This window comes from Parus major, chromosome 6, assembly GCF_001522545.3.
Source record: "Parus major isolate Abel chromosome 6, Parus_major1.1, whole genome shotgun sequence".
Lineage (NCBI taxonomy): Eukaryota > Metazoa > Chordata > Aves > Passeriformes > Paridae > Parus > Parus major.
The window spans coordinates 31,586,040-31,599,895 of record NC_031775.1 but is presented as its reverse complement, the minus strand read 5'-3'; the positions used below and the strand labels follow the sequence as shown (position 1 = coordinate 31,599,895).

Genomic DNA, 13,856 nt, shown 5'->3' with positions numbered 1-13,856 from the left:
CCTGGAGAATCGGGGCTGTGGCCCCCTTTGAAGCAGCCCCACAGCCCAGATGCAATTTTCATTTCCTGTGGGGAAGCCCAGCTTTGTTCTTCTGAAGCAGATAAACCAAGCCTTGTAAGACTGTGCTTTGACATGAAGAATTAAAAGGCCAGGCCTGGCCTCTCCCTGCACATCCCAGTGAAACAGGGGCACTTCCCAACACCTGCCCTGTGCCTGGAGGGTCTTTTTTTTCCAAGAGAATTTTGAAACTGAGGTGAAATTGTGCTGTTGCTCTCCAGTAATTCAGGAGCATTCCTACATTGACATTGTTAATAAAATATCTGGGGCTCTTTTGTGATAAATTATTGACTTATCAACTTCAAGCCCATAAAATTGAAATTTTTAAATTTAAGAATTAAATTAAAAATGTAATTAAAATTAAATTAAAATTAGAATTTTTAAATTTAAATTAAGAATTTTTAAAATTAGAATTAAATTCCTTTTGGGGGGAGGAGGAGAAACTCTGATAATATCTACTTCATTCATGCTAATGAATGACCAAGATATAATTGGCACCACATTCTCTGTTAGCAAATATTGTTACTCAGACAAAAGTAGTACCACTGTAAAGAAAAGCCTTGTGGGATTACCAAAACCCTATTTACAAGTCTTTACTTCCCTTTAACTGATTTATTTTTTCCTTCATTTTAATAGGAAAAATACCTCCAAAGACTAAAGATGTCTACATGGCTTTTATGGTGGCCTTCCACAAAGGAGATTTGAATTTTAATGTTTTTAAGCAATGTTCTGTGTGGAGCACATATGTCCTTAATGAGAGAGTAGATGCAGTTCATTAGTTTATATTTGAGGGACGAAACGTTGCTGAGTGGAGCTGTTAAATTTAACTGATAATGGCCAAGTAGGGAAAATTTAGCATTTGGTTATTTAAAGTTACACATAGGCTAATCCCTGATTGCTCCCAAGGAGAGGGAATACACATCATGAGGAAAATGTGAGGTGAGGCTTGAGGTGTAAGTGTCGACAAAATTCAAATTTCAGAGCAGCTGGAGGTAACTCCGTGGGTCTGGTTGGGGCAGAGGGGTAAGAGGTGAAAAATGCTTTTTAAGTGTGAAGCACGGCAGTTGATGAGAGCCCTTCCTGCACATTCTTCATGATCCCAGCCCTTTTCCAGGTTTGTTTGTGCTGGGGTGACCTGGCATCACCACAGTTAGCCCTGCATGGCTCAGTGATGCTGCCAGGGCAGCGTGCCAGGCTCCAGTTTGGGAAGCACAGAGGTTGTACCCCTGGAATTTCTGGCTCATTTATCTCCAAAGCTGGTGAAAAGTATAGTCTGGATCACTGGGAATAATCAGCATCCTCTGCTCCAGGACAGCCCCAAATCTGTGCTTCCAAACACCATTTTTCAGTGGGATTGCAAGGCTCTTTTGCCTGCTGGCCTACAGACACATCTCAGAACTCTTCTGCCAACTGTTTCATGCACACGGAACATGGAGCCAAGCTGCAGAATTCAGTGTCAACATCCAGACTGTGAGATTTGGGAAGAATCTTAGTAAATTAAAGCTCAAAACTGCACAATAAAAGTCTGTGAAGATCTTCAGAAATAGATTTTTTTTTTTCTTCTACTCCACAGCAACATGTGGGCATTACATGTGTTTTGGTGGTACATTAAGGAGTAGATAATCTGTATTTGGTTATTTCCCAGACAGTCAGTAATAATCATTTGAATAAGGGAGATTTTAAAAAATGCATCTGGCAACTCTGTGGGTGTGTTTTGTTGTTTGTTTTCTTTTTTTGTTCTTTTTCCCCTTCTTTCAAAACCCCCACAATATAAAATAAGAAACAACATCAGAAACAACTCTGAAATAATTATGAAACCAATAAAGAACCCCTGAGCTGTAATGCACACAGATGACTTTCCAGAGGCGGCAGGCAGGCTTGTGTGGGGAGTAAAAAATAAAATAAAAATTAAAAAAAAAGGGAAAACTCCGGGAGCAGGGATGGGAGGGAGGGGGGACTCTGGAGCCCCCCAGGACTGGGACCCTGCAGAGGGGAGGCCTCGGGGCTCAGATGTTCCAGGGGTGCAGGATTAGGTTTGGTCCTTGCCAAAATAACAACAACAACAAAAAATTATGAAATAGCCGATACAAACCTAAATAAGGGGCGGGAAAAAAAAAAAGAAAGAGTAAAGAAAAAAACTCCAACTCCTCTCCTACTCCTCTTCTTCTTTTTTTTTAATTTTTTTTTTTCCCCCTAAGCAGCCGAGCCCAGCTCATCAGCAGCTGAGGCAGGAGCAGGAGGGGTTTTGGAGTTAACTGCATGCAGGAAATCTCTCACATCCTGAGTCCCGGCTCGCTCCTCTCGGTAACTGTATATTATGGGGCTGCTCTCCAGCCCCAGCTGATGAAAGTTTGTCTCCCTCAGTCTGGGCTGCGATGTCAAAGCGCCTCCAGGCAGCGCAGCCGCGCTCCCCCCGTGCGCTGCCCCCGGCCCGGCTCCCCGCGCTGCTGCTGCTGCTGCTGCTGCTCGGCCCGGGCTGGCTCCTGCGGCCCGAGCCCCGCGCCCGCGGTAAGTCACACACAGCCCCCGCCGTCCTTCCAGCAGGACCCCGCTCCATTCCGGCCGGACACGGAGCGGGGAGATGGCTCCGGAGCTCCGGAGCGCTGCTCCCCCCGCTCCGCTGCGGCCGTGCGCCGGGAGGTCCCGGCCGGGCACACGCGGAGCTCCCGCTCCTCTGCGCGGCTTCGCAGACATTGCCTGGGAGAACTCCGCCGTGTGGCACCCCCAAACCGGCTGGGTGCCATCCCCCGACACCCCCAAACCCGCTGGGTGCCATCCCCCGGCACCCCCAAACCCGCTGGGTGCCATCCCCCGACACCCCCAAACCTGCTGCTCCCTTCTCTGCACCCCCAAATCTGCTGCTCCCTTCTCTGTACCCCCATCCCCCGATACCCCCAAACCTGCTCTTTCCTTCTCTGTATCCCCAAACCTGCTGTTCCCCTCTCTGTACCCCCATCCCCCGATACCCCCAAACCTGCTCTTTCCTTCTCTGTAATCCCCAAACCTGCTGTTCCCCTCTCTGTACCCCCATCCTCCAACACCCCAAACCTGCTGCTCCTTTCTCTGCACCCCCATCCCCCGACACCCCCAAACCTGCTGCTCCCTTCTCTGCACCCCCATCCCTGCCTGTCCTTTCTCTGCACCTCCATCCCCCGGTACCCCCAAACCTGCTGTTCCCCCCTCTGCACCCCCAAACCTGCTGCTCCCTTCTCTGCACCCCCAGCCCCACCGGTCCCATCCGGAGCTGATCCCCGGGGGTAACAGCATCCCAAATGCGGCTGGACAGCTGTTTCCCAAATATATCCCTGTACATATTCTATGATAAGCTGGGTTTGGGTTATTCGGGACGTTCTGCAGGCTCCCTGCCCCTTCCTGCTGTGTATTCGGGGTGCCCTGCAGGGTCCCGGAGAGAGGGGGTTTGGAAATTCTCTTCCCACGCATCCCCTCCAAACAGCCCCCGGGGCTGAATTCAAGGCTCTGGGAGTCTTGTCAGAGTTTGGGTTCTGTTTCCAGCTGGGAAAAAATTGCGCAGAAAAGCCAAATAGTGATGGTAAAAGCGTCCTGGCTGGGGAAAAGTTTTCTCGCCGCCGCTGTGTTCATTCAAAGCGAGCTCCAGGCGGGGATTCAGCTGTGGAGCGCTGTGCTATCCATGCTATGGATGGGGAACAGCCTAGGAAGGGATTGTCTCTTCCCACAGCAAGTTTGGGGTTTGTTCTGGAATCCTCAGAGCGCCCAGGTCTTCTCTTCGTTAAGCAGCAGCTGACAGTGCATATTTTATGTGAGAGAGGAAAAGAGATTCTCCTCTATGAATACATTGAACAGCACCGTGGGGTTTCTGTGTCCCTGCCTGTTACTATAAACTCGTGTATTTGGTCTTTTTTTTTCCCTATTGTAACTTGAAGCTTTGTAAATATTTCCTTATCTGCAAATTTATTGACAGTGACTTTCACTGGGACTTTGGCTCTGAACTTGCTAAGAGAAAAGAGAGGGAGATACTTAAGCACATGGAAATCCCAGAGGGGGAAAGGACAAGGTGCTGCCTTTGATCAAGCACCTGGAATTTATCTGAATGGATTAACAGGAGTTGCAGCTTTGCCTTTGGGAGGGCTCTTGATTTCACTTTGCCAGCACTTGCATTTGCACCAAATCAGTGGGATTGGGGTAAAGGCTGCAGAAATTTCCAGGCAGATGAAGAGAAATAGGTGCCCTATGGCTGTTCCCTTTTTGTGGGGCAAGGGAGGGATGGTTATGTGGGGTCCCTCCTCTGAGTGTGGGAGTCACTGTGGCTGGACAGCCCCTCCATGGTTTGGAAGTTCACTTGCAGTTGGGAAAATTTGAGGTAAAATGCTTCAAAGTGTTTGTCCCTGAAATATTAAGAGGACAGACTGTGGGTGACTTGGCTCTAGCACACAGATGAGTGAGCAGAATGGGAAGAGGGGGTGGAAATCCGGTTTCTTATGGCTCAGAATTCCCTCAGAGCCAAGCTGAAGCTCTAAGGTTACGCTCACACTGATGATTTAAGCTCTGTGTAAAGTTTGTGTCAGCTGCCCATCTCTATGGTGTCTTTAGATACCTAAATTTGAGCAACTGTGGTGGTTGCTGGTCCTTGGATTTGCCTTCCTGTATCTTCCTGCTCCTCTTCTCTCCCATGTAATTTGCTTTTTTCCAGCCAGAATATTCAGTGATCATCCCCTGCCTTAATTCCACCTTTTCCTGTGGAAGCAGAGCTCAGCTTTAGCCCTGCCAGAGCTTGTGCTGCTTTCTTGGTCGCGGAGGTGCTGAAAGTTCCGACCGCGCGTTTCCACACCCGCCCACGCTCCTGGTGACAACAAGTGCTCTTGGCTGGCTGGCACAGCTCTCACTGGCCACTCTGGAGCCCTGCAGGACATCCCAATGCTGCCAGGACATCCTAATTTCTACATAAACTTGTGCTTAGTGATCAAGACAAGCTGGAGTTAGGACATGCCTTTAGAACCCGGTGTGAAATGTGGCAATAATGTGTGTCTGCCTGAGTGACAGGTCTGTTATTAAACAGAAATTATCAGGTTGTGGGCTGGACAACTTAAAAGTAGCCTTGTTGCTTGCTTTTAGTATGTTTTCTTTCCATGTTCTGTGGTTTTACAATTGCCCTTTCAATTTCCAACCTTGTGCTGGGTTTCTGCTTAAAGGATAAAAAGGAAAAACTCAACCAGGCCAAATTAACTTTGTTGTACTTGTGGAGTGGGATATAAAGTGGGATAAGATTTGATCTTACAGTCTCAGTCAAATACCTTAAAATCTACACTTGTACAAGCTTTTTGTGGTCAAGGCTGCCTTGTTTCTGCAGGGCAGACAACGTGATGCTGATAGATAAAGTCCAAATTAGAGAGAGTGTGTGTGCATGCATAAACTTCTAAATTTCTTTGCAATATTGTGTATTAGCTGGGAAAACAGCAGGAGAAAAATGAGTCTTAGAATGACAAAGTGGTTTGAGTTGGAAAGGAACCTTAAAAACCATCTTGTTCCACCCCCTCCATGGGACCCCTTCCAGTATCCCAGGTTGCTCCAAGCCTCGTCCAGCCTGGCCTTGGACACTCCCAGGGATCCAGGGGCAGCCACAGCTTCTCTGGGCATGAAAAAATGCAAATCCTAAAACTGCAACCCAAAATTCTTTATTTTCAGTTAAAATCACTTTTGTCTAGATTTTAATTTGCTACTGATTGCAGCTTCCTTGAGTCTAATGGGAATTAATTGCAGGAGAAGAAATCTTGCCTTGTCTTGTGCTCTAAACCTGATTTCTTCATCGCCCTCTGTGTTTTAGAGCTCATTTATAAATCCTGTCTTCTGTCAACCTGCTCCAGCATTTGTGGCAGATATTTCTGGTGTGTGTGTAATCATCTCCTTGTCTGATGATTATCCCCTTCAGGTCCCCTGCAGACAGCCTGGCATGAGCTGTCGCTGTCCATGGGGCTCCAGAGATCCATGCCAAGATCCCCCAGCAGAGGAATTTTATTCCCACTTTTCAGCAGTGTTTGCATCCTTAATCTCCAGCCTGCTGGAGAGCTGACAGGTTCTTCACTGATGTTTCCTTGGGTGTCTCATCTCTTGCTCTGCTTGGGATTTTTGGAAAAGTCCTGATCCAGGTACAAAGAGCATCCTTGAACTCATGATTGTCAGGCTGTGCTTTGGGTGGTTTTGCATCCTGCTGGGAGCCCCAGTGGGATTTCTCTGATGGCACTTGGGTGACTGCAGCACAGCAGGGCTGTGTTTATGTATTTATCCACTGAAGATATCTGTTTATCTGCTATTCCCACCGAGGCCCTCACTCACTGGCCATGATCATGAAATTCTGTTCTAAAAAGGCTCAACTCATGTAAAGGCTTATTTGGTCCTCCACCAGCCTTCCCCAGACCTCACATATCTTCCTCCTGACAGATTTATCCCTGCTGTTTCCAACAGATCTGACACTGCCAGGGCAAACTGGCCAAGGAGTCCAGCTGGGCTCTGTTTTATTTGTGCTCCTGAGCCTCCTTTTGGGCCGTGGCAGAGGGAAGGGTGAACCCTGAGCTGCCTTGTCAGAGTGACTGGGCTCCTGGGGTGGGTTTCCCTTCACTTTTGCTGTGACAGCTGCTATAATCCAGGAACTGACATTGTTAGGGTGTTTGGAAATCTGTCTGGAATACAGTCAGGTTATACAGCCAGGCCCTGCCACACCAGCAGGCTCTCCCCAGCTCTGTCTCACACCATCCCATCCTGCTCAGGATGCCAGGCTGTTCATATTGCAGGTATTTTTTTTATTTAATCCCTTTTTTTTGATGACTTTCCTTCCTCTACAACCTCTTATGTTTTACTGCACATCATCCTGGATCTCGCTCTCCCCGTTGCCTGCACTTTGTACTTCTATTTCAAGCAGCTCCTCAAATTTCTCCCTGGACAAAAGCACATCATCTGCACAATTCTGGAGTGCTACAGGCCTAAATCACACCTGCAGAGGCTTCTCTTAGGTCCTGCTGAGTCTCCAGGGCAGATCTGTGACAAAGTAAATTAAAACCCCACAGTCTGAGGGTAGCAGTTGATTGTTCATAGGCAGTCCAAGAGCTCAGTCCTTTTTGTTTGTGATTTACACAGAGCAAAGTGTTTCAAATGTATTAATTTTTTATCTTTTTGCTACCCCATTAACTAAGAGAAGGGGTTGTTTCTTAGTTTAGCCCTGCTCCAGCATGTTGACCCTTCTCTTTTTAGGGTTCATGAAGGATTTTGGGACTAGGTTGGCATCAAATGACTTGGACTGCATCATCTAATCAGAAATTAATCTGTTTAATCCCTTCAGGTTGTTCCATGAATTTTTTTACATCCCATACAAATGAATTTGCTGTTTTCCATGACCTGGAGCTAGGATAAGAAAGAGTTTGGAGGCAGGAAATTGTCCTTTCACAAGGTCAACTTGCTAAAAGCAATGATTAGAAGAACAAATTCTTTCTTGTCCCAAATCTATGATGTAATAAGGCAAGAAGTGAAATGTGTCATGGCCTGTTAGCCATGCTGGATAATGCACATCAAGGCAGAAAAAGCTGGATGCAGAATTTGGCACAAAAGTATCCTTAACTCGTTTATTTTGAGGTATTTTTGAAGAAGAACTGTGCCCTGGAAATTTATTTTAATAGTATGTATCATATGCATTAAGTGAAAAACCTCCTTCTGACAATGGTGAAAGTTTGCTGTTTTCTTGTTTCTTTTAAATGTGTTCTAATCCTGCAAGCAGCTGAAAGATAAACCTCATGTGTGATTGCTTACCTCTGAAAGAACATATTAAGATACAAATTTCAACAAATTCAAGTATTTATGGGATTTATTGGTATAGCTATGCAAAAAACAAATTTAAATATTACAAAATCTGGAGTATATAATTTAATAAGGGGAAGATGTGGGCCTGCTCAGGCCTGGAGCTGAGCATGGCCGGTGTTTTATCCAGTGTTTTATGTCTGAATGCAGTGATGGTCTGTGCTGGGAATCCTCTGGGACCTGAACAATTAGAAAATGTGAGGAAGATAATTCAGTCCATATAATTTAAGTTAATATTCCATTCCTCTTCTGCCACTGAGAGCACTGTGATGATAGAGGGAGTTGGGAATGAATTCCCTGTGTCCCTCTGGAACACAGAGGAATGGACACAGCACCTCATCCATGTTCCTTTTTGAACTGGAGATCATTAAAGGATCTCCAGGTTAAAATCTGCTCTTGCATTTTGAAGCATGAGAGGAGAATCCCAAAAGAATGAGGATTTATTTCTTCATCTCTTGCCTCCTAAGGCACAGACACTTTGGGTAAACACCAAGGTTAAAGTATGGGATCGTTGCAGAAGAAATCCCAGGATAGTTTGGGTTGGAAGGGACCTTAAATCCCATCCATTCCCACCCCAGCCATGGCAGGGACACCTTCCCCTGTCCCAGCTGCTCCAGCCCCAATGTCCAGCCTGGCCTTGGGCACTGCCAGGGATCCAGGGGCAGCCCCAGCTGCTCTGGGAATTCCACCCCAGCCCCACTCCACCCTCACAGAGAGGAACTTCTTCCTGAGCTCCAATTGAAATCTCTCCTCTTTTAGTTTAAACCTTCACACTTTAGACAGAAGGAGCTATTTACTCTGCTTGCTGTGTTTTCCTTGTTTCTGTGCCTGACCGTCTTGGCATAAATTCCCTCCCCTCCATGGACCTGACTCCTTTGTGCAGCCTGGTGTTCATGTCCTGTGCTGCCATTTAAGATCCTTTTTGCAGCACCAGAGGACGTGTAGAGCAGATGAGCAGAGCTGTGATAATGACCTAGGGACGTATCCTGCCCTGAAGAAACCATAAAAATAAATGTTCTTTGCTCCTGTAGCTCATCTGCTGGAGGAATGTTTGAAAGTCAGGAGTTATGGAGCGACCCAGAGCTTATGGTGACACTTTCTGCAAGGTCACACTCATAAACCTGAGCAGCAGAGGTGGCTTCAAGAGCATTAAGTAACTCCAAGCTGTCTTTTCATTCCTGTTTTAAAAACCAGAAGTGAGATTCAGTGACAGCTTGTGCTGGAACAGGTGCAGGTTGTTTTCCAATCCCTGCTGTTGTGTGAAGTGAGGATCAGGTATTCCCCACACAAACAGAAACTCCTGATGGATAAAAACTCCTCAGCCCTGGAGCTCCTTTCCTAGGACTGGGGAAGAGCTACAAATCACACCCCGTGCCTGCTCACCTAAATTAATCCTGCAATTCACCTCAGCTGGCTTTGCTGTGTTTCCCAGAGAAATGTGAAGGAGTGATTTGTGTGCCTGTGAGGAGCACAGCTCCCACTCCCACTCAGTGGTGCTTTTCTCTGCTGATTGTACCCAGGAAGGAACATCCCTCAGTTCAGCTGTGCTGAGGATTCCTTGCACTCGCCGAGGCAGGTTAGTAAATCACTGCAAGAGAGGGATTGCACTGTACCTTTTGAAAGACCAAGAGGAAATTGTATTTTGGAGAGTAATTTGAACTTCACTCAGTGAAAGTAGCCTTTCATGAGGCTTTGGAGGGGAGGAGTTGGAGAGGAGCACTGGACCTGGATTTTCACATAATTATGTGGACTCATTGCTGAAAAGTAAAGATATATTTAGTACCTTTTTCTCTGCCCTTGGAGCTGTGTGGATTCCTTGTGCTTGTAAAGCACAGGTTATTATTTCTCTGCCTCAGAAAGTGTTTTTGGTAGGTGCTGCTGGTGCAGAAGGGTGCAAAGGTTGTGTTCATAATCAAAACAAGGACTGTTTGGGGGAGAAGCAGCAATTTAGGAAGGAGCAGACGTGTCCCAGCAGCCCCTATGCTGAGTGGAGATGGGGAATCCTTCACTCTGGTATCCTGGAAATACCTGTGGGAAAGGCACTGTGCAGCCCTTGAGGATTTTCATTCATTATTAGCCCTGCCCTGCCTGTTTTTTCAAGAGGGGATGGCTGGGCCGATCGATGCAGTGTGGATCAGGCCTTGGAGAAGAAGCAGCTGAAAACAGGATTTGCAGCAGGAGAACAGAAGGTCTCCTGAGCTGTTGTGTCATGGACTTTCCAAAGCTCCTTTGGGTTGGAATCCTGAATTTCTGACTTGCCCTCTCCTGTGAACTCCAAGCCCTGAGCTCTTCCATGGGGGGAACCTCTCAATCCACCCCCATGACCCACTGTGCTGAAATGCCCTTTCCTTCAGAGTTTCACTGCTTTATTTCTCTATATTTTGAAATGTTCTCTTCTAGGATAAAAAGAAAAAAAAAGACAACTCTGTCTTTGGACTGGTCCTGAATAGTAATTTCTCAGTCAAACATAACAGCATCCCAAATGAGGCTGGACAGCTGTTTCCCAAATATATCCCTGTATATATTCTATACACATCATAAAGCTGGGTTTGGGTTATTTGGAACATTCTGCAGGCTCCCTGCCCCCTCCTGCAGTCAATGGCAAATGTTGTTCTCCCAACTCCACTTGTCACATTTTGTTCTGGAAAACAGGGAGGATATTGAGATATATTGGCTTCTCTCCTTGACTGCATTTCAATATGTATTTTGTATAATGAGGGCCCAAATCCTTCTGCCATTACTTATGCTTTAATCACACTGTGCTCTCCCCAGATTGCTTTAATCGCATTTGCATCAGCAGGAGTTGCTCTCTGTGATGAGCAATATTTCATCTGCAAACAGAGGAGACACATCTCGGGCACTTGAGGAGGAAGGAGCCTCCTGGCCTGGATTTGTTGCAGCACAGCTCTCCAATGAGGGATGGTGCAGCATCCTGATAGGAGAAATAGATTTTCAGGAATTAGAAGGAACAAAGCTATTTTTACAGGGTTTGGGTTTTTGTTTTTTTTTTTTTTTGTGAGGGTTTTTATTTTGAGGACCTGTCAAGTGTGATAGCTTCCTTTTAATTTTCTAGTAAATGGCTTTTTGGCATGTGTTATCTGCCGAGAAACGCCTGGTGCAGAGACATCATTTTGTACTTCAGCCATGAGATTACTCTAGATGAGAACTGAAAAGTTATATAGATATTACACCAATATATAAACCATGTGTGTTAGGAAGACAAGTTCAGTTTTGAAATATTTGCCTTAGCTATGCTTTTCACTTTCAATCTGTGCCAAACATGTGCTTGAATGACTGATGGAGTCATATGGTTCCCTGAATAAAGCACTTTATTGTGCTCAGACTTGGAGCCTTCCAACAGTTGTATTACAGAAGCTTGAAGATTAAGATGATCCAACTGCTTAGGGGGTATGTCCCACAAGGAACATTTTAGTTTTTCTTTTCTTGTCCCCCCTATTTTTTGTCCTTGTCTGTGTCATCAGTTTGTTCAGCTGGTGGGGTGGTGACATTGACCACAGAGAGTTTGGTGGAGGAGAGCAGTGAGTCACCTTCGAATTTCAGCTTTCCCTGCCGTGTCCACATTAAAATGTTGAGCACATGACATATTCCAGGCAGTTTATGGGATTTCATGGGGGAGGGGTGAGAGGGCTGTTCCTGTCACTGACTATTTCATCAGCACAATCAGATTTAGGAAAGGAGTAACTTGCACGAACAAGTGATGACAGGTGGTAGATCTGAGAATTACAAACCCCAAATATTGAAAGCTGTGTTTCTAATGCTGTTCAGTTAATGGGGATCAGGGAATCTCAACCCTCCATTGCTCATCCTGGAGCTGCCTGGTGTGGTGATGCTGCAGAGCCTCATCTTTACAGACCCATCAAACTGAAGACAGGATCTTTTTCCATTAGAAGCCAAAAGAACAGAAAATTAAGTTCAGAAATGCATCTTGCTGCTGCCTCTCCTCGGGCTCATCAAAGATCTTTGCTGACTTCCCATCTTTGAAAATTTTTTTCTACATGAGTAGTAATTTTGCAGTGTGAAAAAAAGACAAAATTCAAGCTCCAGAAGATCCATGGAATTAGTTGCTTTCCAAGGCTTAAATGCCTGAGGTCCTGGGTTTGGGAATTTGGGAGAAGGGAGAAAACAAGGAAAACGTTGTGTTTAGTTTTTTTATGACATATTTTCCAAGCAGGCCATGAAAGGACTAATTTTCCTGGGTTTTGTAGAAAGAATCAATGTACAGCTTAGAGAAGCAAAGGTTAGCTGGGAAGATAATTCATGATTTTGAACTAATAAAAACTTTACTGTGAGAGATAAGAGTTTTACTTATGCACAGTCCAATCTTGCCCAGGCTTTTGTGCTTATAAATAAAGGAGGGCAGAGTCTGGTGCTGCCTTTTATGAAGCTGTGGAAGTGCTGGAAGTGGGATAATGGGAAGCACCTTATCAATGTGGTGATTTCTGTCCTTTCTTTTGAGAGGGTGTCTGTGTCTCAGCTGATGTAGAATTTAAGCTGTTGCTTCTTTAACCCCGTGCAGGTCGCAGGGCTGGCTTTGTTTAATTATTATGCACTGGAAATCTGGCACTGGTTTATTCTCTAGCATGTTCACATTTATTATGAGATATAATTATAATTTTACAATTTTTTTTTTCGTATCAGTGCCCAGGGAGATTGTGGATTCCTGTCCCTGGAAGTGTCTGAGGCCAGGTTGGAACAACCTGGGACAGTGGAAGGTTCCTTGTCCATGGCAGGGATGGAATGGGATGAGCTTTATGGTCCCTTGCAGCCCAAACTGTCTCAGGCAGAACAGGCACCATTTTAGAAGGTGGTTTCAGCAGGTTTGTGCCTGGATTATGTTTAACTTGGGTAATGTTTTGGATTTTGCTGTAAGATGGAGTGAAATAGAGGACTGGAGTCACACATCCCCAGACTTTGGCCACATAGTTGAATAATTGACGCTTTTTGTTTTGGCATGATATAATCTGACCCCCGAATGTTGACAATTTCCAATTTAAGAAAGTTGGTTTTTTCTTTTCTTTTTGTTTTCCTTGATGGAGAAGAGCTGGGTGTGATCCTCTGTGCAATTCTACATTGGAATCCTATCTCACTTTATGTATAGGCACTTTATCCTCCTGCCATCTATAAATATATCAGCACTGGCAAGATAAATACCAAAAGGCATAGAAAGCTAAGGGACAATCATGGGGCCTGTCACCCTTGGTTTTCTAGATTATGTAAAAGAATTCTTTTAGTTTTCTTCTTGTAATTCAGTCTTTCCACTTCCTTGCTCTCCCTGGCAGCCTTTCCAAGCCACCAGCTCCAGGCTCAATTCATCTTTTGTGAATGCAGGTGAGGAGAAATGCCCCCAGCATTCCACATGTGCTTCTCTCCGCAGCTCTCAGGATTAACTTGGATCTCTGGTGTTCCCTGAAACACCTCTTTTGAGGCAGCATTATTGGTGTTATCCCCAGTGCCATGTGTGGGTCGTTCTGGTGTCTCCTGCTTTGAAGAGCAATGCTTAGAGCAGGAATCTTCATGATCCCTAAGGGTAGAGCCCTCCTGGGTTTCAACCCCTCGTTCCAGCCTGCAAGTTGTTGGGTTCTTTGTAATATTCCTGTCCTTCTCTGTGCAGTCATATCCCACCTCTGAGCACTGGCTTTCAGGAGGACTCCTGAGTAAAGGTTGCTGAGAAGAATACAGACTGATCCCAATATATTTTCTTACTGAACTGTGGTAAAACCCTTCCGTGCCTGGTTGTGGGTGCTGTGTTTGCAGGCAGCTTCCAATTCTTACCCTGTTTCACCTTCTTCCTTAATTTCCTAAGTTCACCTCCATCTTGAAGGACAAGCCTTGGTCCTCCCCTCTCAGTGTGTAAGCTTGGGAATTTTGGATTAAAAACTTCTGGTTTGATTTTGCAGGGGACAGAAGAATCATTCCAAATGAGAGAAAAGCTCCTGGTGGGGGGATGAAGCACTTTC

At 45.6% G+C, this 13,856-nt stretch overlaps 1 protein-coding gene across 1 annotated transcript in view; it reads left to right on the top strand.

Moving 5' to 3' along the window:
* Positions 1–2,300: 2,300 nt before the first annotated feature.
* ADAM12 (ADAM metallopeptidase domain 12) overlaps positions 2,301–13,856 on the top strand; it is a 170,398-nt gene continuing 158,842 nt past the window's right edge. Inside the window, exon 1 of the mRNA XM_015633829.3 lies at positions 2,301–2,565. Coding sequence (XP_015489315.1) covers positions 2,433–2,565 — 133 coding nt within the window. The 5' untranslated portion in view covers positions 2,301–2,432. The remainder of the gene's footprint in view (positions 2,566–13,856) is intronic.